The 20,726-nt window shown below is 36.8% G+C and overlaps 1 protein-coding gene across 2 annotated transcripts in view; it reads left to right on the top strand.

The window, feature by feature from the left end:
- Positions 1–20,726, top strand: part of prkcbb (protein kinase C, beta b) — a 123,813-nt gene that overhangs the window by 42,607 nt on the left and 60,480 nt on the right. For both annotated transcript variants that reach the window (XM_079885450.1, XM_079885449.1), the window contains exons 4-7: positions 9,347–9,458; positions 12,123–12,251; positions 18,830–18,986; positions 19,127–19,261. In XM_079885450.1, the coding sequence (XP_079741576.1) occupies positions 9,347–9,458; positions 12,123–12,251; positions 18,830–18,986; positions 19,127–19,261 (533 nt within the window). The remainder of the gene's footprint in view (positions 1–9,346; positions 9,459–12,122; positions 12,252–18,829; positions 18,987–19,126; positions 19,262–20,726) is intronic.

The raw sequence follows: 20,726 nt of genomic DNA, 5'->3' as shown, positions 1-20,726 counted from the left end.
GGTGGACATTTTAAAGGCAGACTAACAGGTCTTTGAGGGTCAGAATTCTAGCTGATAGACAGGTGTTCAAATACTTATTTGCAGCTGTATCATACAAATAAATAGTTAAAAAATCATACATTGTGATTTCTGGATTTTTTTTTTTAGATTATGTCTCTCACAGTGGACATGCACCTACGATGACAATTTCAGACCCCTCCATGATTTCCAAGTGGGAGAACTTGCAAAATAGCAGGGTGTTCAAATACTTATTTTCCTCACTGTATATACATATATAAAAAAAATTCTTCATGCCTTAAAATCTTGAATGTAACTCTACACCCTAGCCTCATTTAGTATACGTGGTTCTATGAATATGCAAATTAGCCTACTCTACTTGGTCAAACTGGTCTGTTTTTAGAGGGGTTTTGAGCACTTTTCAGCTGGTCAGGTCAGGAGACCAGCAGTTTGGCCAGGCTGGAGACTCAGCTAAAGGCTGAAAGCTAAATCAGCTAAAGGCTGTGATGCACCAAACCCACATCGAAGATCTAGCGTCTGCGAAAGCTGACTGTGTTGTTGCTGGCGTCTGGTCTAAAAAGTTCCTCTTGAAAACACTGCAAAGACAAAAGCCTAGCACTTATGTTTTCTGCCTGTGTAAGAGAAAATAACTCTCCATACCAGCAGGTGACAGTAATCTATATTCGTCCTTCAAAAAGGGTAAAGGAATCTAGGACTGCGGGTGTACGAACCGTAAACAAAGCAGTGCTTGCTTACCATTTTTGAATATGATATCTAATTGATTAGTTGGTCTTTACTTCATTCCAGACAGCCATGTAGTTATAAAAATATTTATTTTAATATGATCTAAGATTAACAGCCTTATGTAGTGCCCTCTCGACTCTGTCGTTTACTTGTTTTCATCAGTTTCGCTTTTCTTTTTGTCTCACTGAGCTGAACAGCTAATCAGAGTGATCCCTCTCACTGACTGCCCAATGTCGATTCAACATGCTCAATCGGCCAAAATGCCACCAACAGGGTCCAACAAAAGCCAAAAGTACAGAACACGCCGGGAAAACTGAGCTGACAGCAGGCCAGGCCTAGAAAAGTCATTGAAATCAAATCTTAAATGTCACAGAGAAGTGACTGATTTTGGTAGAGCAGGTAAAATATACTGAATATAAAGCAATTTCACTGCATACAAAAAGAGGCAAACAAACAATGTGTTAAAGCACTGACTTATTAAAGAGCTTTTAGTGATAGATTCTCTTGCCGGGTGTTTGCAGAAGACCACAGTTTAAATTAGAGAAAATACTCAGTAGCTTTTATGTCAAAATTTAGTTTGCGGCTTTCCTGTGTAGCACTTGTTGTTTCCTGTGAAGTGCTTTGTGGGGTTTTTTTTTTTTTGGGTTTCCCAAACACCTGCATTTGTCAGAGGGTACTGTGAACGTCTTGCATGACAAGTTCAGCGAATCCAAACACTCCACTCCCCTCTCTGAAGAAGCTTCAGTTCACTTAGTCACACCCAAGAATGTAACTACATATATTCAGAATGTAATAATGTATTTTAATAATAAACCTATCCGCATTTGTTGAGCACTAATCTGAATATTTTGGAGTAGCTGTCCATGGTGGTCATGGCCCTGTTTTCACTCATTTTATGTTAACCTGGTAGTGGAAAATTTGAAATATTTCTTGAAGATCTTTTCCCTGCAACTAAAGCTGAGCTCTTTTTCAGTATATTTATAGACCTGGCCCCTTGTTGTGAAGGTCATTATGGTCAGGATCATCTTCTGTGATGTCCACAAAGGAACATTAATATTGTGATCAGTGAGTCTTGATCAGATTCAGACTGGTTGGCTTTGCCATTCTGCCTTTGACATTTATGAATAGACAGAGTTCCTGTGCTCTCGCTTGTCATTGTAATGAGGGTTCAGTGATGAACAAAGCACCTTAAATGATCACATCTGCTTTGAAGATTGGGGGCGTGATCAAACCCCACACCTGCACACAGACAGTGAAACCTGAACTCATCTACACCAGCCAATGGAAATAATATTAAATAATGTCTTCATAATCATTTTAAAATGCAAGCAGGTTTCTGTGAGGGCTGGTTTTACACCGTGTCCAAACCAGCTACAATTGCGGCAATTAGCCCGACAGCCTCTCCCACATATTTTGTACATATTTATAAGCAATAAGGGTGTTGTACATATTTATAAGCAAATTATTCTTAAGTATCATTATTTTTATAAAAGATTTAAAAAAAGACTCTCATAGTCAGAAGTAACTGTTCAGTCTGGCAAATCATAGAATGAACTATCCGCCAGAGCGGTTACTGACTCAGTTAATGAACCACAAGTTCAATCATTATTTGCAATAACAACAGTCTCAAAATGAAGTTTCTTCAAACTTGAGGTTCATGAAACTAAAATCAGTATCACTACTGTCAGGTTGTTTGTATGACAGTGTGTAGATAAATGTGCATAATTTGGAACATTTCTTAATAAATTATAAAAAATAAAAGCAAGAGTTTTTTCGGAGATGAAGTAATTAGCTGCAGTTCTGGCATATTTATTTATTTATTTATTTATTTATTTATTTATTTTATTTGTCAGGGACAATGTACAAAATACATTAATCTTACGAAAAGATGTTTTGTACCAGAGTTAGCAAATGCTAATTTCCATCTGCAGTCCCCGGGCAGGTGCACACAATATTAAAACATTACATTACAAATAACTGTCAGTAGCACTAACAAATACATGCAATATTAGTTAAACAATGATCATCTAAAACTAATCAAAGGCCAGTTGCATAAACATAGCCATTATGTTAAGACTGTGTCAAATTAGACCAATCTACGTTTTTATGTTACTGACTTTAGAAAGTTATTAACAGTCTTAAAGAATAAAATTGGATGACTAACTTGTAAGACTAGTCTTAACAGATTATGCAACTGGCCACAGATGTTTAAATGAAAAACTAATCAAAAAACCATCACAGCCTAAAATATATACAACATAGTCAAAAACATTTACTTCAATATTACATTTGTAAACTTTAAGTGTGCTGATGCTGACACAGCTGGTTATCGAGGATGTATTTCTTTAAATTTCGAGAGAAAATATTCAGATCTACAGACAACTTTAGACTGTCTGGGAGTTGATTCCATTGTTTAATGGTTTTAAATGAGAAGGCTGTCTGTGCAAAGGCAGAGGATCTTTTCGGGATAGCACAATTTCTGTGAGCAGTAGAGCGGGATGTTCGGTTCGTTTGTTCAGAATAAAGTTTTATGATTTTTTTCATTGAGGGTGGAGCAATATTATTATATATTATAATATTATTATACAAAATAAATAATAATAATAATAATACATTTTATTTGTAATGCGTCTTTCTCAGAATCAAAGCGCTACAGCATGTACAAAACAATATATATATATATATATATATATATATATATATATATATATATATATATATATATATATATATATATATATATATATAAAATAAATGTGTATATATATATATATATATATACACACACACACACACACATATATATATACATATATATATATATATATATATATATATATATATATATATATATATATATATATATATATATGTATATGTGTATGTGTGTGTGTGTGTGTATATTTTTTCCCATGTTTGATTATTTTGTTTTTATTAAGTATCAAAAAAATACACATAAATAATACAATTATAAATTTAAAGCTTGACTAAATAGATGTGTCTTAAGAAGTTTTTTAAACAATCTACAGAAGCATCATCCCTTATAGATGCAGGTAGTGTTTTTCATAACTTAGGCGCGTTACAGGAAAAGGCCCTTGCCCCCATGGTTTTTAATTTACAACAAGGCTGACACAGAGAGAGAGAGACAGCAGAGTAGAGAGAATGAGCGGGAATGGAGTAACCAAGTCACAGATGTAATCTGGAGCCAACCCGTGTACTGATTTATAGGTTAAAATCAGAATTTTAAAATCAATATGTGGCTGAACTGGAAGCCAATTCAGTTGCTGGAGCACGGGAGTAATGTGATGGCGTGAGAATGTATAAGTCAAAACACGTGCAGCAGAGTTTTGTATATATTGCAACCTCTTAATAGAATTTGCTGGTAAACCCGCAAAGAGAGAATTACAATAATCAAGCCTTGACGTGATGAAGGCATGGATAAGCCGCCTCTCTGCATCAGGCCTAGAGGAAAAAAAGGTCTAATACGAGCAATGTTCCTCAGATGGAAAAAAGCAACCTTCGTTATGTTTTTAAAATGAGAATCAATAATCACACCCAAATTACGCAACTGGCCAGAAGGGGACATTTTGGTATTGTCTAGTGGAGGTTTAAAATCATTACATTTACTGATATTAGATGGAGTGCCAATTAATAAGATTTCAGTTTTGGAGCAATTTAGTTTTAGAAAGTTGAGTTTCATCCACCCTTTGATTTCCAAGAAGCAGTCAGTATGTTTTGAAGAGGAACAGTAGAGATCAGGCTAAGAGCTGATATAAATCTGGTTGTCGTTCGCATAACAGTGATAGCTCAGGCCATACTTCTGAATGATCTGCCCAAGAGGCAGCATGTAAACTGTCAGGGTTCTGTCACTTCTGTCTAGTTTATATCTTGGTTTGGTGACAGAGCTCTGACACTCCCGGTTTGTCATGTGCTTGTGTTAAAAGGCTTGTTCGACTTCATGCAGCTCTGCGCAGACCGATCGGCGGCTGACTTGAAGCAGTGCAAACACCACGAGCACTGTCCAATAATATGCTGTGGCATATGGTATCGAATGCAGCTTTAAGATCTAACAAAACCAAAATGCCACAAGCCCCAGAGTCGGCTATAACGAGGAGGTCTTTCAAGACCCTGACTAGAGCAGTCTCTGTACTGTGTCCAGATCTAAACCCGGATTGAATAGTTTCTTGTAGGCTATTCGTACAGAGATGAGTATGGAGTTGGCCAACAACCACACGCTCAAGCACTTTTGCCAGGAAAGGTAAATTGTAAATGGGTCAATAATTCGACATATCTGTGATATCACTCCCAGGCTTTTTAAGAACTTGCGTAACTGCTGCCATTTTTAGAGCAGAAGAGACATTCCCTGTATTGAGTGAAGCATACAATAACAGGCAGACAGTTTTTCAAAACAGTTGTAGGGAGTGGATCAAGTATGCAAGTAGTAGAATTCATTGACCGAACAAATTTCGAAATAAAATCAAAATCAACAGCACTGAAACTTGAAAAAACGAGACCAGAGAGATTAGGAGAATGCGCCTCAACAAGCTCAGAACCATCGTCACAGGCAGTGGCTTTATAAATATTCTCAATTCTAAACAGAACTCTGGGATTAGAGATGTCACTAATAATAATATGCCACTTTTGCAGCTTTGAGAGCATTATGATACTCAATCTGATACTGATCAAACATTGATCTATGAACTGTTAAGCCAGAATTTTTATATTTCCGCTCCAACTGCCTGCAACTCGGATGTATACCAAGGAGATGATCTCTTAAAGAAACATGTTTTTCAGAGAGGCAAACTCATCCAGAATAGATGTAAAAGCAGCATCATAATGGTCGATAGAGGCCGCAACTGGTAAGTCACCAATAGTATGACTAAGAAGGTCAAGATCAATATCACTGATTTTCCTAAAACAGATAACACGTTCTTTCGCAGTCTGCAAAGAAGCAGTCAAATTGAACGTGATAAAGATGGTGCTATGATTTTATTTGCATTTGTCACTTTTTGTTTTTCCTGTCTATGGATCCCTGTTTGGACAGGCACCCATATGCTGGGCTTAATTTCATCTGCAGGCTTTCATTGTTTGTTATTGTTTGTATGCTGCTCCCTGTGTCCCATCTGTATAAGATGACAGGGAATTATAATACAAATGAATTATACTGTGTCTGTTCTCTTTATTATGAGTGAATCTGTGTTTTGTCGCAAGGGCCAGCGCTACAGGGGAGACATTGTCATTGGACTATTCAGATGAGTCTACAAAGGCCCCTTCACACCTGCACCTACTCTGCATTTCACAGCCCTCTTCTGTTGTGCCTTCATTTGCTTGAATGGACCTTCACAGCCGTGTCCCGTCATATTGTTATCTGTGCCGCTTTAGATACTGCAGTAAATTGTGGTGCCATGTGATGTACCAATATGTTGGACTGTTTTTGAATGCAAGAATGTTTATTATGCAAGTTGCATAAGGATGCATTGAACCCGAAAACGGTGCTTTCTTAAAGGGATGGTTCACTTAAATAACAACAATTGTCATTATTTACTCATCCGGTTTTTCCAAAGCTGTATGGCTTTCTTCTTTCGAACACAAAAGAAGTGTTTGAAAATGCTTTTTTTTTCTCTCTCTCCATACAATGAAATTTGACGGGGTCTGATGTTGTTTTTTGGGCTCTATTGACTTTCATTGCATTGACAAAAACATTTGAAACATTCTTCTTTTTACTTAGTCAACCAACGTGAAATATAATTTTGCAAACGTAGTTTCATTCTTCCCTGTTTCATTATTCTTCACAGACTCGGTTTCTGGGGAAGGGTGGATGGAAAAAATATTTGTAGCAAAAATGATACGTTCTCTCGCAAAACTTTTCATGTTCTCTCGCAAAGTATTGTGTTCTCCTGAGAATGTTTGTATTTATTCACAAAAGCATTGAGTGTAGTTTTATCTCCAATCTCATATTATTTCAATCACAAAAGTTTTTTGTGATGGAAATGCAATCGCTTTTCTCATTTTTTCCATCACCATGTTCTGTACTTTTCACTCCATCAAGCACTTAATAATTAAAGCACAATCATAGCTTGTAAATTTTGATGGCAAGAAGAAAATGGATAGCTTGGTCCATAATTCATAATTCATGGAGGCCCAGGCTTTATAGCTTGATTATACTTTGCACTTAATGTACTGTATAGATAGAAACGCCTTCCCTTTTTTGTTTCCAAGAGCTTCCTTGATGCTGTTTAATATGGTTTTAATTAAGCACTTAGCCACTTTCCATAAAGCTTTGAAAGTGCACTGGTTAGAATGTAATTGGTTTGTGCAGCTCTAGTGGTTTGTATATTGCTATCCAAATTGCCCACTGGGTCATGCAGGTTTTGTGGTTTGCTCAGTGCAGTTTGTTTATTGCCTAATGGGTTGCTTAGGTTTGGCTGCTTGTGCAGTGCCGTCCAAATTGATGTTTTCACATCTGGTCTGGTGAAAAAAGCAAGAAAATGGATCCACTCTAGTGGAGGATGCAAAGAATCGGTCCATGCAAATCTATCCAACTATGACAAAAACTAGCCTATTTTTTAAAGCAATTGATAAACTAACAATTATAAAATGAAATATTAACAGTAGATACTAAGTTAACACTTTCATTCAGCAAGGTCACATTAAATTGATCAAAAGTTATAATGTTACATTTCAAATAAATGCTTTTGAACTTTCTATTCATCAGAGAAACCTAAAAAAAAAAAAAAAAATGATTTCCACAAAAAAGAAAAGTAGTAAGCAGCACAGCTGTTTTAAGCATTGATAATAATACGAATTTTGAGCAGCAAATCTTCATATCAGACTGATTTCTGAATCATGTGACACTGAAGACTGGAGTAATGATGAGAATATTTTAGATTATACATTTTCACACTATTAATGTTTTTACTGTATTTTTTTATTAAATAAATGCAGCTTTGGTGAGCAAAAGAGACTTCTTTCAAAAACATAAAAAAAAAAATCTTACCAACCTCAAACTTTTGCACGGTAATGCATGATGCTTGCATAAGTATTTGTCTGAATAAATGGCTACTTTTAAATGTCCGTCAATGGAGAAAAATACTTTTAGCCTGCAGAGTGTGTAGTTACAGTATCTACTAGCAGAGGCTAACAGTCCTTGCCAAACTTTGACCCCTTTGTAAGTTGTTATTGTGATTTTTATTTTAAAGCTGTTATGTAGCCTTACTCTCTTTCTCTCTCTCGCCTCATCCACCTACTCTCTCTCTCATTTCTTCCCACCGAGAGCCTCATCATCACCTCTGCTTCCCTACACAGTGTGCTCTTGGATGCGAGGGCAGCCTCTGTAAATTCACTCTGACCTTTTCTCATTGCATATTCTTCTACTGTAAGAGTTTGTAACACGGTCCTGTGGACTTTGTGTGTGCTACATATGCTCTCTGTGTGCTCAGGCCACAGGCCGTATGGAAGCTACTCTCTTTTTGTGCAAGTGTCATCGCCACCATGAGCTGTATTCAGAGGGAGAATATTAAAACAGCACCTTATGAATAGGATGTCATAAAAGAGCCCCTGCTTAATTAATAATGGATGCAAAACTTGGGGGAAGGCGGACAGGAAGGGTTCTTTGGTGTGCCAGTGTCGCAGCTGACTGGCAGTGCCCTGCTGACCCGGTGCTCCAGTATCATTTAGGTCACAGGGGTCATCCTGCCAATGTCACTTCTGGTGGCAGTGCTCTGTAGACAACCTCCAGTATCTACCCGGAATAACTGTGATTGTAAACAGGAGGAACAAAAAAAAATCTGATCCCGAAAATATACATAATCTATATAATACTAATCAATGGTGAATTTAATGTTATAATAATAAATGATATAATGTTAAATGTTATTAATATATGGCTTTATTATATATCATATTTTATTTATATTAAATTCATAAAAAATAATTATATCAAATAACAAAATTGAAAAATAAATGTATCCTTTTGAATCTACACTGTTCAAAGGATTTTTTATCATTTTATTTGAAAGAAATTCTTTGAGTTTAAAATAACAACAATTATTTGAAATAGCATATTTTTTTAATATTTTTTATCAAAAGTACTTTTATCAATTTATGCATTCTTGTTAAATAAAAGTTATTTAAAAAAATCTTACTTTTGAATGCTGTGTGTGTGTGTGTGTGTGTATACATTATATAATACAGTATTTTTTTGTCTCACACATCGGCAGTGTGAATTGTATTGTAATTTTAGGCTGTGGATGCAGTAGCAATCCAACTGGTTTCAGACATTTAGGTTTTTATTTCTGATTTCTAATGTTTCCTTTTACCCATAGAAAAAAGTTTCAAATTAAAATATTGTAAAGCTATATGCTGGCTATTCTCACCCACTTCTCATTGCCTCACCTGTGCTTTTAACATGTAAAATACCATTGATACCTGTTTAAATTCCTCTGTGACTTTCTCTTCTGCTTATTTTAAATGTACTTCCACTTTAAGTTTATTTTGCACCTTGTATTTGTGTTATTGCAATCAACATTAATTCCCAATATGTCTGGTTATGCTTATTTATAGCTAACGTGGCTGACTGCTCTCTTTTTTGTGTGTCTCTCTGAAGGACCCGCGCAGTAAGCACAAGTTCAAGGTGCACACGTACTCCAGCCCCACCTTCTGTGACCACTGCGGCTCTCTGCTGTACGGACTCATCCACCAGGGCATGAGATGTGACCGTGGGTATCTCTCACTTTCCTTGACTTCCACTGAGACGCTTAATCACACATAATCATTTTTCTGGTTGAATTTCATGAAATTTGAAGGCTTTTCACACTGCGCTTAACCCCGGGTTATTGTCTTTCTTAACCCTGCTTTTAACCCTGGGTAAAGGAACATTTCACACGTTTTACTAGAATGAGTTTGAAAAATGAAATTTATGAAAAGATTAGCGTTTAGTCCAAAGCTGATCCCAGGATGCAAGTTCTTTTTGTGGAATGGATGTTGTACGGTTGACTATAGGACATCAAAAGTTAGGATTCAGTAGTGTAGTTGTCAAATACTCTGCATCTGTTATTAATAAATTAATTAAATTGTTTCATTCTCAAATCATCCACTGAAGCATTTTGACACCCCTAACTTAGTGTTTGCTTTCACACTTTACATCACGTTGGTTTGGACTGCCAAATAATAATAGCAGCAGCACATTGTTAGATTTTGAACAGTACTATTCTGTTTTCTGATGCCATTTGCACAGAAACCATGCAACCCTAGTATGATGGTTGAGTGATCTGTGTGTGTTACCTATCCCTGCGAGGCGAATATCCTGAGTGAGAACATAACCAGGCTGTATGAAGTCCCGCTCACAAAGCACCTGAGTGAAAAGAGATTTTCCATCTCACGGTAGCCAGCCTCTTATCCAGTGTCCAATACATAAAACATTCAAAATGCTTCACTCACTTAGCAGCTGTCTGAGCCTCCGGGGCACAGATATTCACCGCCTCATTCCTGATTGTTGGCTTACACATATTCATTGATATAACAGCATATTTACCGGCCGCTCTTTACTCTTATTAATGTATGACAGGCAGGTAGACAGACTAACAAGTGAGCAGACAGGTGATGTAAAGATGAGGCGCTCAGCATCTTCAACTGAAACCTGACACAAAGTTGTTATGGTTGCAGACTGAGAGAGCTATAATTACCTTTGTTTAGTTTCCAATGCATGAGTCGTCTTCTCCGGGGCCCTCTACAGTGTTTACACTCCAGCTATGGCTTGCGCTCCGTCACACTTCTGACTGAACTGTGGAGAACTGCTGCAGCGCATGAGGAATTACAGTGTGTGTGTTTGTGTTTGTGTGTGTTTCACAAGTATGGTCTTGTGTGTTTGCTTGTTTCACAGTCATTTTCAGAAGCAGTCTGAATTCCGGAGTGCTTTTTCGCTAATTGATATGTAAACTTAAGTTGAGTCCGACTGCTTGTGTTTGGCCTGTGGCATCCAACACAACAAAAGCATCATAACAGTGAATTCATCATAAAGCCACTGTTGACCTTGCTGTAAAGACCAGCTTCGAGTATTTCTGATGTAGCTGGTTGGGCTTGCTTGTTTAGCTAGTTAGGAAGCACGCCAGCATCCAAAACACATGTGCTGGTGGCTGTTGATGTTTTTAGCAGGAGAGTACAAACTGATGACTGGTTTGTTCCTGGTCAGATATTCAACCTTCAGGAAAGACTGTTCCCTTGTTCCAAATTCTAGTGAGTCACCTCGCTGTCCACCTGCATACATGCCTGTTGGCAGTATGTATATTTATAATACATAATATATTATTTGTGACCATATATATATTATGCTCACCAGAAAAGAACAGTCATACAGTCATATTGAGAAATGTTGTCACTTTTACGCGTGCCTTTTTACGTTGTTTATATATATATATATATATATATATATATATATATATATATATATATATATATATATATATATATATATATATTAATACTGTGTCTAGTTACCTGGATGATCCACAACTGTTTTTTGATGGCTGGTTATGAGTTCCTTGTTTGTCCTGAGCAGGTAAACTGCCCAATGTTGTTTAGAAAATTCCTCCAGCTCCCGCAAATTCTTTGGGTTTCTGGCATCTTTTGCATATTTGAACCCAGTGACTGTATGATTTTGAGATCCATCTTTTCACACAGGACATTTGAGGGACACATATGCAACTATTACAAAATGTTCAAACATTCACTGATGCTCCAGAAGGAAACACAACACATTTACAATGTGAAAACTTTTTGAAGTTTTGAAGATTGTACTTATTTTGTCTTGTGGGAAACATGTAGGTATCTTCTGTAGCTTCTGAAGGGCAGTACTAAATGAAAAAATATGATCTTTAAACAAAATAAGAAAAATGTACATTTTACGTCCTGTTAATGCAACGTGAATGGGGTCATTTTTATAAATTCAGCTTTTATTTTGTCTTGTGGACTATATGTAAACATCTTTTAATGTAAAATATAATATGCAGGACAGTACTCAATAAAAAAGATGACATGCATTTTGAATGATCCTTCTTATTTTGTTAAATAATTAACATTTTGTAGATTCTGTAAGGTGTATGTAAACTATAATATATATATATATATATGGCCATTTGTAGTTACAGAATTGGCTCAACAGTCCTTTTTGGTAGAAGGAAAGCACCTACTATATATATATATATATATATATATATATATATATATATATATATATATATATATATATATATATATATATATATATATATATATATAGTCATCATCTTTTACACATGCGTGTAAAATTGTGTACTTTGTCTGTGCATTTGTCGTTTGGGGTTTTGGTGTAACATCTCTTCCTCTTTCTGTCTCCTGCTATCCAGACTGTATGATGAACATCCATAAGCGCTGTGTGGCCAACGTGCCGAGTCTGTGTGGGACTGACCATACTGAGAGGAGGGGCCGCATCCAAATCACCGCAGAGATCAAGAACAATGTGCTCACCGTCAGCAGTGAGTCACCGCTGCCCACTCACACACATTTCACTGCTGCACACATGTGCATGGAAGCAAACACTCACTCACGTCTTCCAAAATCGCTGGGGGATTCTAGACCTCCTGCTACCACACACATGCCTTCATTTGACCCTTGAAGAGCAGCCAAAAATGCACTTTATACGGCACATCTTGCATGAATACTTTCAGTCTAGGCATGAAGTGTGCCGCCTGTGAAGGCTTGTGGGCATTTTTTCTTAGTGTCTGATTCCTCCTAGTGGTGAATTCAATGCAGCACCAGATAGCAGGGACCTGCATGCACCATTTCAGGGTTTTAAAACCTTATGGTGCTGATTTATTGAAATGCCCAACTGTATTTACAAAAAAAATTGTTCACCCAAAAATAAAAATTTAAGCATTACAACTTCATGTGCCTAAACACAAGCACTGATTGATAGACCACATCTCTTGAATGCAATCCATTCATTTTTTTTTTATGATTCTATTGTCATCATTTGAGCACAAACAGGTATTGAGCGCTATTGTCAGTAAGGCTGTCGCGATATCAGATTTTCACTATACTATTATTATGACCAAAAGAAATTCACAATAACGATATTATCGCAATATATATATTATAGAAATTTTGAACAAAAATTGTTTTGTTTATTTTGTGTTCTCTTTTTTTCGGCAAATGAATGACACTCAAAATACGAGTGCAGTGAGGAGAAGAGAGAGTTTGTAACCAAAACTGTACAAAAACATACAAAAAGAACTTACTGTTGATCAGGTCTTCCTGCAAACTTGGGGTGTCTAAAGGCCCGTTCAAACCAAGTACGATAACGATAAAGATATAGTTCTAAAAATCGTTCTAAATATAAAATGAATTGCAGAGTCCACACCACAAATACAACATTAACGGCACAGAGATAACGGTTTCAGAACAAGTTTTGGTTACTCTTTATTTTAAGGTGTCTTTGTTACACTGTAATTATACATTTAAGTACTGAGTAATATTAAGTAACTACATGTATTTACTCTAGGGTTAGGATTAGGGTTTGGTTTAGGGTTTGTAGCATGTAATTATGCATAATTTATAGTTATTACTATAGTAACTGCATGTAACATATGTAAAAATGACACTGTAAAATAAAGTATTATCCAAATTTTTTCTAGCAGATGAACGATAAAAACATTGAAAGCCAATCAGAATCCATCCTGCTTTAAAGAGCTACAAAACTGCTGCACACTTAGAATAAATAAACAGAACGATTTCGTCCACTGGAGTGGATGCTTATATCGTTATCTTTATACATTTTTCGAACAAACAAACAAACAATCTGTTTAAAACATCAATGTAAAAGAACTGTAAGGTGTACCAGATGATAAGGTGCCTTGTCAAAACGTACAAGCAAAATCAAGAAAGCACACAAGGGGATATAGAACAACAAAATAGCTCTGATGTCCAAAATGCAGCATGTGACCGTGATGAAGTGAAGTGCATTCGAGCTCATTGTGAAATTCTATAGGATCCGTCAAACATGTATTACATTACACGTGTCCATGGTAACACAAGAAAGCACACTTAGTCTCCCTGTCTCTCCTTGGCATTAACACAAACATGCCTCCAAAACAAAAGCACAAGCACGTCGCTGAGGACACAGTCTTCTGTTGCATCCAGTGAGAAAAAAAGATAAAAACATGGTAATGCTTTCTGTGTCCAACAGAGGGCGATATTCTCATTCTCTCAGCAAGAACCCGTCTGAGAAAAGACTCATCTGCACTCCCCGTATTGATAGTTCACCCAATACGGTTTCAAAAGGTTTTTCCACTGGAACACACAAGTTGAATTTGTTTTGAAGAGTCTCCACCCATCTGTTTCCATACAGCAACAATTCATAGTTTATTAGTCACGTTACCAAACATTCATGTAATTCATTATGCAGCTCGAATCAAGAGGTATCACTGCATGAGACTCATGAAAACCAGCGGTACTAGATGTTATTGACACCCAACAACCAGCAACATGTTTGATTTGAGAGCTGCATAATGATTTGCATGAACATAACTTCAATTTTTTGTCTGTTTACCACATATTGCATGACTTCAGAAGACTTGAAATATACTTTTATGATGCGTTTATAGTGCTTTTTGGAAAAAGTTGTGCGAAGAATCCTCAATATTCTCCTTTCGTATTCCAAATGAGAAAAAAACATACAGGTTTGGGATGACAAGAGGGTAGATGATGACAGAATTGTCAATTCTGGGTGATCCATCCCTTTAACCTTTGTAAACCCTTCACATTTTATATGAAAATTTTATATGATAATAGCGTTTGAAGCAGTTTATTAAATTATATCCATAATAAATTTCCACTTACTTGTTATTGTATTGATATAAAACTATAATATCCATGGGGAATTTCCACTTAGTTCTAATTTCCACTTAGTTACACTTTTCAGAGCTGAAGATAAGCTCAATTAAATGAAATTTCTGGAAGACAAACCAAGAGAAAATTGATCAGTGCAAAATTGACACACACACACACACACACACACACACACAATGAGATATTCTTCAGAATATCTTCATTTATGTTCCACGGAGGAAAAAAATGTTATACAGGTTTGGAACGACATGAGGGTGGTGAATGATGACAGAATTGTCGTTTTTGGCTCAACAATCCCTTAAATGCTTTCTGAAGGAAAGTAGGCTTGGATCTGTGCATCAGTGGGTGTGCATAAGTGACATTAGCCTCAACACACTGCTCCATATTCAGCCACGCGTCCCTTTTCTCAAGCTCAATCCTGGGCTATTTCACCCCGCGAGCCTCAGCTCTCATTTTCCCTTAGAATTAACTAACAGCCTTTAGCCCGCTAGCGGCTAATGAGCTGAGCTGCACCATGGAAAGAACCGAGGCACAGACAGCCCTGAGCGCAAAAGACATTTTTAATCCATCACACTGTCCTTTATAATTTAATGTCACGCGACGGTGCCGCAGATCTGCTGAGCGTACAGTAAGATGAATGGGGCATTTCAAAGGCCTGTCACTTAAAGCTAATGAATTGACCAATACCTGGATGGAAATGGGGCTGCCGCTCTGCCTTTAAAAGGTCCTTTCCACCTCATCTTTCTCACACTCACACTCTGTTTGACCACCGGAGCACTTGCAGGTTGATAAATGTTAGTGAGGCACACTGGGTGACCATGATTAGTGTTGTCAGCACTTGCTATGTGGCTACTTTTTGTGAATGAAGACTTGCGTCAGAAAAAACATTCTTGTCCTTACATAAGCTTAATGGATCCAGTCAGTTCTGGATCTGTTCCGAGCACCAATAACGCTCATTTTTCGACTAAATCGACCATTTGCTATTGAATTGCAGTGCTGTTTTTCACCTAGAGGGAGCAGTGCTGCTTAATTATTTGCAGAAGCATTAATTATAACCCTACAGCCTTTTAAAGCATCTTTGCCTGTTAAAATATCAACTGTGTTATATGTTACAATGTTAATGAGTATTTTTTTAATCAGCTGGGTAACATTGAGTTTCCTACATCTCTGAGCCACAAATCTGAGCGTATCTTGTAGGTCAAAGCTTTTGATATCTTCATGCAAATATTCTTACATGGTCAGTGATCCCGCTTGCTTTAATCGCTCCGTGTGGAGGGCTTTCCGAACGAACATGTTGTGTGTGTGTGTAGCATTTATTAGCTGGCAAAATAAACCCTGCTCTGTGAGCACGACAGTTCACGCTGAAACTCATCTCTCTTCCTGTATCCGTGCTGCAGTACGCCGCTGTCTTAATGAACAGCTAAGCCTACCTTCACACACCACTCATTATGGAAATTACACTAGCCACAAATCTCATGGCCACAGCAGCCTCCTGCATTAATTGTTGTACTGGTCAAGTGCTGAGGTCAACCCCAATTACTGGGATAGTCTGTGTGCATTCGTAGCCCCATATGGCTCTGAGGGCTCATGAGACACAAGAATAAATGACTGACAGCTATTCGCTCACATCTGGGGTCTGTAGTTAGTGCTCTTGAGGGGTAAAGGGTTCACAAGCTTTTATCAGATGCATCCTACACTGAAGATTTTTTATTCAGTACCTTTTTGTTTTCTAGTAGAAATATAGATATCCTTAAAACATGATTACATTACTTGAGAAGGGAAATATATATTGATATTTATTGTGTTGTTTCATTGTCTTATATTATCCTATCATAAATTTGACTAAATGTATTATTTTTTATGTATTTATTTTTCTATCTTTTGAACTGGCTCACTAAAAGATTAATTCACTGATTATTCTTATGTGTACGTGTATGGTGTATGAATATTTTGTGTAGTTTTTAATGTACCAGGTTCTGTCGAAATGCTGGCGATTGAGTACATGACAAATTTCCCTATCAGGGACAATAAAGTATATATCATTTTATTTCATTAGTTTAGGGATTCTTTCTGCACGTTTCATTATTCGTCAGGAGCTGCCGACAATTTACTCTTTGAGTGTTATGAGTGAGTCATTGAATTCTTCAGTTGATTCAATAACACTTACTTGGTAAATCTACTAAGAGTCTCCGGAAAGAAGCGTTTTCCCACAAACAAAGCATATCTATACTGCCGTTCAAAAGCTCACTAAGGCTACATTAATTTATCAAAAATACAGTAATGTTATGAAATATTATTACAATTTAAAATATTGTTTTATTTTAAAATGTAATTTATTACTTTGATGGCAAAGCTGAAATTTGAGCATCATTACTCCAGTCTTTAGTGTCACATGATCTTTCAGAAATCATTCTAAGATGATTTGATGCTCAAGAAACATTTATTATTATTATCAATGTTGCACTGCCTATTAGTTTTGTGGAAACCATTTTTTTTTTCAAGATTTCTTTATTTTAAAGGACAAACAAAGTCTTTACTGTCATTTTTTATCAATTTAATGTATCCTTACTAGGGGTGTGTCTCGTGTTATTGCCATGACGGAGTGTGAGGGTGAAGTTAGGATACAATATGGCACTGCTATGCTACGTTTACATTACGCCTCCACTGTCGTTTTGCTTTTTATAGAAATAAAAACCATTTAATTCAGTTGGATAATGGTCGCTTCAATTCCATCCAGCTCATCCAAGACGAGCTGCAGAGTCGTACGTACAGTAGAGTTCACTGATCACGTGACGAGAGTAAGTGATGAGATGACTGACGAGACCATGGCGGAGGATCCGTTGCACAACAGAGCCTAAGTGTCTTACATATGTCTTATCTTGTAGAATGCGCACTCAGCATCGCCACTCCCTATTCACAGAGTGCGTGCGATCACGAAAGCGAAAGCAAAAGCAAAATGTGCGCATTTAAACGCGATTTCAATACCCTTCATTTTGAAAGCGGCTCCCTGATGCATGCAAATATCTCCCATTATGAAAGCTATCTTAGGCTGTGCTGTGTAGTTGTACCAATCTCTTAGCTCTGTATCATGCTTGAAGAAAAATGTGGTCTCTATTTGCACTTTGAATATGGAGAGAGTACTTTGATTATGGTTGCACTTAATAAGACTGAGAGAAAACTGTGTTATTCATTTTTACTTATACTGTTTTTATTTATAAGATCAATTTGTGGAAAGGAGTTCAGTTAGGAGGTCAGAAGTTGTGGAAGCTCATAAATCATGTACAGTAAAGTCTGAGACTCCAATCAGTTGAGTTTGTGGCAAAGCCTTTTACAGTGCTTGAGTATTGTTGTCTTTTACTGCATATGATAATTCATACTCAGAATTGTAGAACTGAAATGACATTCATTGCAAGATGATTAGTTCAAACATTTCAAACGCACCTGCAGACTATTTTTCCAGTCATGTATTTTGTCATTGAGGATTCGTTCTCGTGAACTCAATCTCGCGTCTCGTCTCGTGAGCTAACTGTCTCATCACACTCCTAATCCTTACTGAATAAAAGTATTATTTTATTTTTTTTATCTTTTGAATGATAGTGTATCATTTGTCTTCCATTTTGTCAACTGCTCGGCATTACTTTTATCAAGCTGTAGACAAAAAAAACAATAATAAAATGAGTTAGGAGTTTCAGTAACATCCTTACATGATTTTAATTGTGAGATTGACTCACATTTTGGCTTGAATGAACAACATCACGTTTAATCGGTCAGCAGATCCTTGTTAATGAACAAGATGCATCATTAAATCAGTTTGTTCACAAACATGATGCCTTCTTCAGACTTCACAGTGACTATTTCAGAGAATGCTCCAGTTTTTCAGTTTGTCCAACAAATGAAATGCTACTTCAACCTGGACCTGAACAGTATTGAAAGTCAGGAAGATAACTTTGCATTATAAATAATGCATTTTTATGTCAGTTCTGCTGAACTCCAAAAACATTAACAGTGCTTAAGATGTGATATTTATTGATCAAAACTCCAACAGAAAGTTGCAACGTAACTGACACAAAATGTAATAACTCTTGATTTAACATAAAGATTTTGCTCTGCATTGATTGCACACTAACAATAGTTAAAGTACTGAAATCTTGGTCTTTAGGTCCTTATGTGTCTGTGATATACAGTATCCTGTATTTCTACATTACAGTTAAAGAAGCGAAGAACCTGGTGCCCATGGACCCGAATGGCCTCTCTGACCCCTATGTCAAGCTAAAACTCATCCCTGACCCCAAGAGTGAGAGCAAACAGAAGACCAAGACCATCAAGTGCTGCCTGAATCCCACATGGAACGAGACCTTCACATTGTAAGGAAGCTTAGTGGCACAGCCAAAAGATCAGTAATTTGTTTGTCTGGGAAATGCAAAATCAAATGTTCAGCTTGATTTCTTTGTCTCCGTCTCTCGTCGTCTCTGTCCTCCTCCCTCCTGCGCTCTGTGTCTTACAGTAATCTGAAGGAGTCTGACAAGGACCGCAGGCTGTCTGTGGAGATCTGGGACTGGGACTTGACCAGCCGGAACGACTTTATGGGCTCTCTGTCTTTCGGCATCTCGGAGCTTCAGAAGCAAGGAGTGAACGGATGGTGAGAAAGCCTGCTGACACATACATATACATCTGTGGAAATGAGGAAGTCCCCGAGGGGCAAATAGATTGTGTACACACTAATATTAAAAAGTTTGCGTCAGCTAAACCACATTGGAAATCACAGAGATTCACAGACGTGCTGCAGTCCATACACATCTAACTGGTTCAGTCATCTCCTCTGGATTTGAAGACTCTTGCTCTTTCAGAAGTCCTCAGCTCTTCATCTAAGAGCTCTCCACTCCTGTTTTCCGCTCACACACATTCCCGTCCCTGCTCGAACACCTTTAAATGCCTGGCGTGTCGGCTAGGGTCTGTGTATTTTTGAATCTGCATGAGCCCCTGTGAACGCTTAAATGTGCAGGTAATGTGACAGAATCGAGTGAAATGACAAAGGGCAGATTCACATGAAATCTTTGCTCTCTGCTTCATGTTTTCTCTCTGTCAGTCTTTTTTTCTTGTACTGTAGCCTATATTGTCTAGTCAGTACAAGTATCTAGAGACTGAAGTGTCTAGTAGTTCTTTCTCACCTAACAGATAATGTTCCACAATCAAGGGATAGCATTATGTGTAAAGGTTGTGTAAACATTAAGATTACATTAAAAATATATTAATGTCTGCGGTAGGACTTTTTCAAACTCTTAAAAGCCAGGGAGACACGATTATAACCCTTTACAAGGGACCTTTTATTTGTCATTGTACAGTACTAAATATATATATATATATATATATATATATATATATATATATATATCTTAGTGAAAAGTCTTTACCAAAATATATTTATTTCTTACTAAGTATACTACAAATCCATTAACAAATTTACTGACATATCACTTGAGACTTACTGCTATAAAAATTATAATTAAACTTTATTTGGAGTACTTCTTTATTGCACAATGCACATTTCTTCATATTAAGCCTAAAATGTGTTTAATATCATAAAGTTCATAAAGACAGGAACTAAACAGAGCGTTACTGACAGGTGTTGCAACAATGTAAAATATGTTTAAAAAAATACTAATAAAAAAATAGATTGTCCACTTTAATAGAATGTTTGAAAGACAGTTTTAGAACATAAATGTATTGACCAGTAGGGTTTGGTCCCAATGGCAAACAAAACCAAGTGATCGATTAGTGAGGTTGACTAGTTTTATGTTTTTGTTTCCCTTTTTTTAGTGTCTCCTCTCTCTGTCGGTGTGTCTCAATCAGCTCTTTAGCTTCCTAGGTCGTGAATCAGTATATCGTGTACATGAATTCAGACACTGGTAAGGACAGTAAGGACGCTGGCTCACTACACATTGGGACACTGATGACTCTATTTCTGGCGACATGGCAACGTCCTCATTGTACAACATCACTACTGGTATTTACAGCAGAACTGACATCTTTCCAAAAAATTATTTTAATGTTAAAGTACATTATGATAAATACTTGCTTGATAAATGCTTGTTACATATGCGTGC

This window comes from Squalius cephalus (assembly GCF_949319135.1).
Source record: "Squalius cephalus genome assembly, chromosome: 1".
NCBI lineage: Eukaryota > Metazoa > Chordata > Actinopteri > Cypriniformes > Leuciscidae > Squalius > Squalius cephalus.
This window is presented reverse-complemented; position numbering and strand designations above follow the sequence as displayed.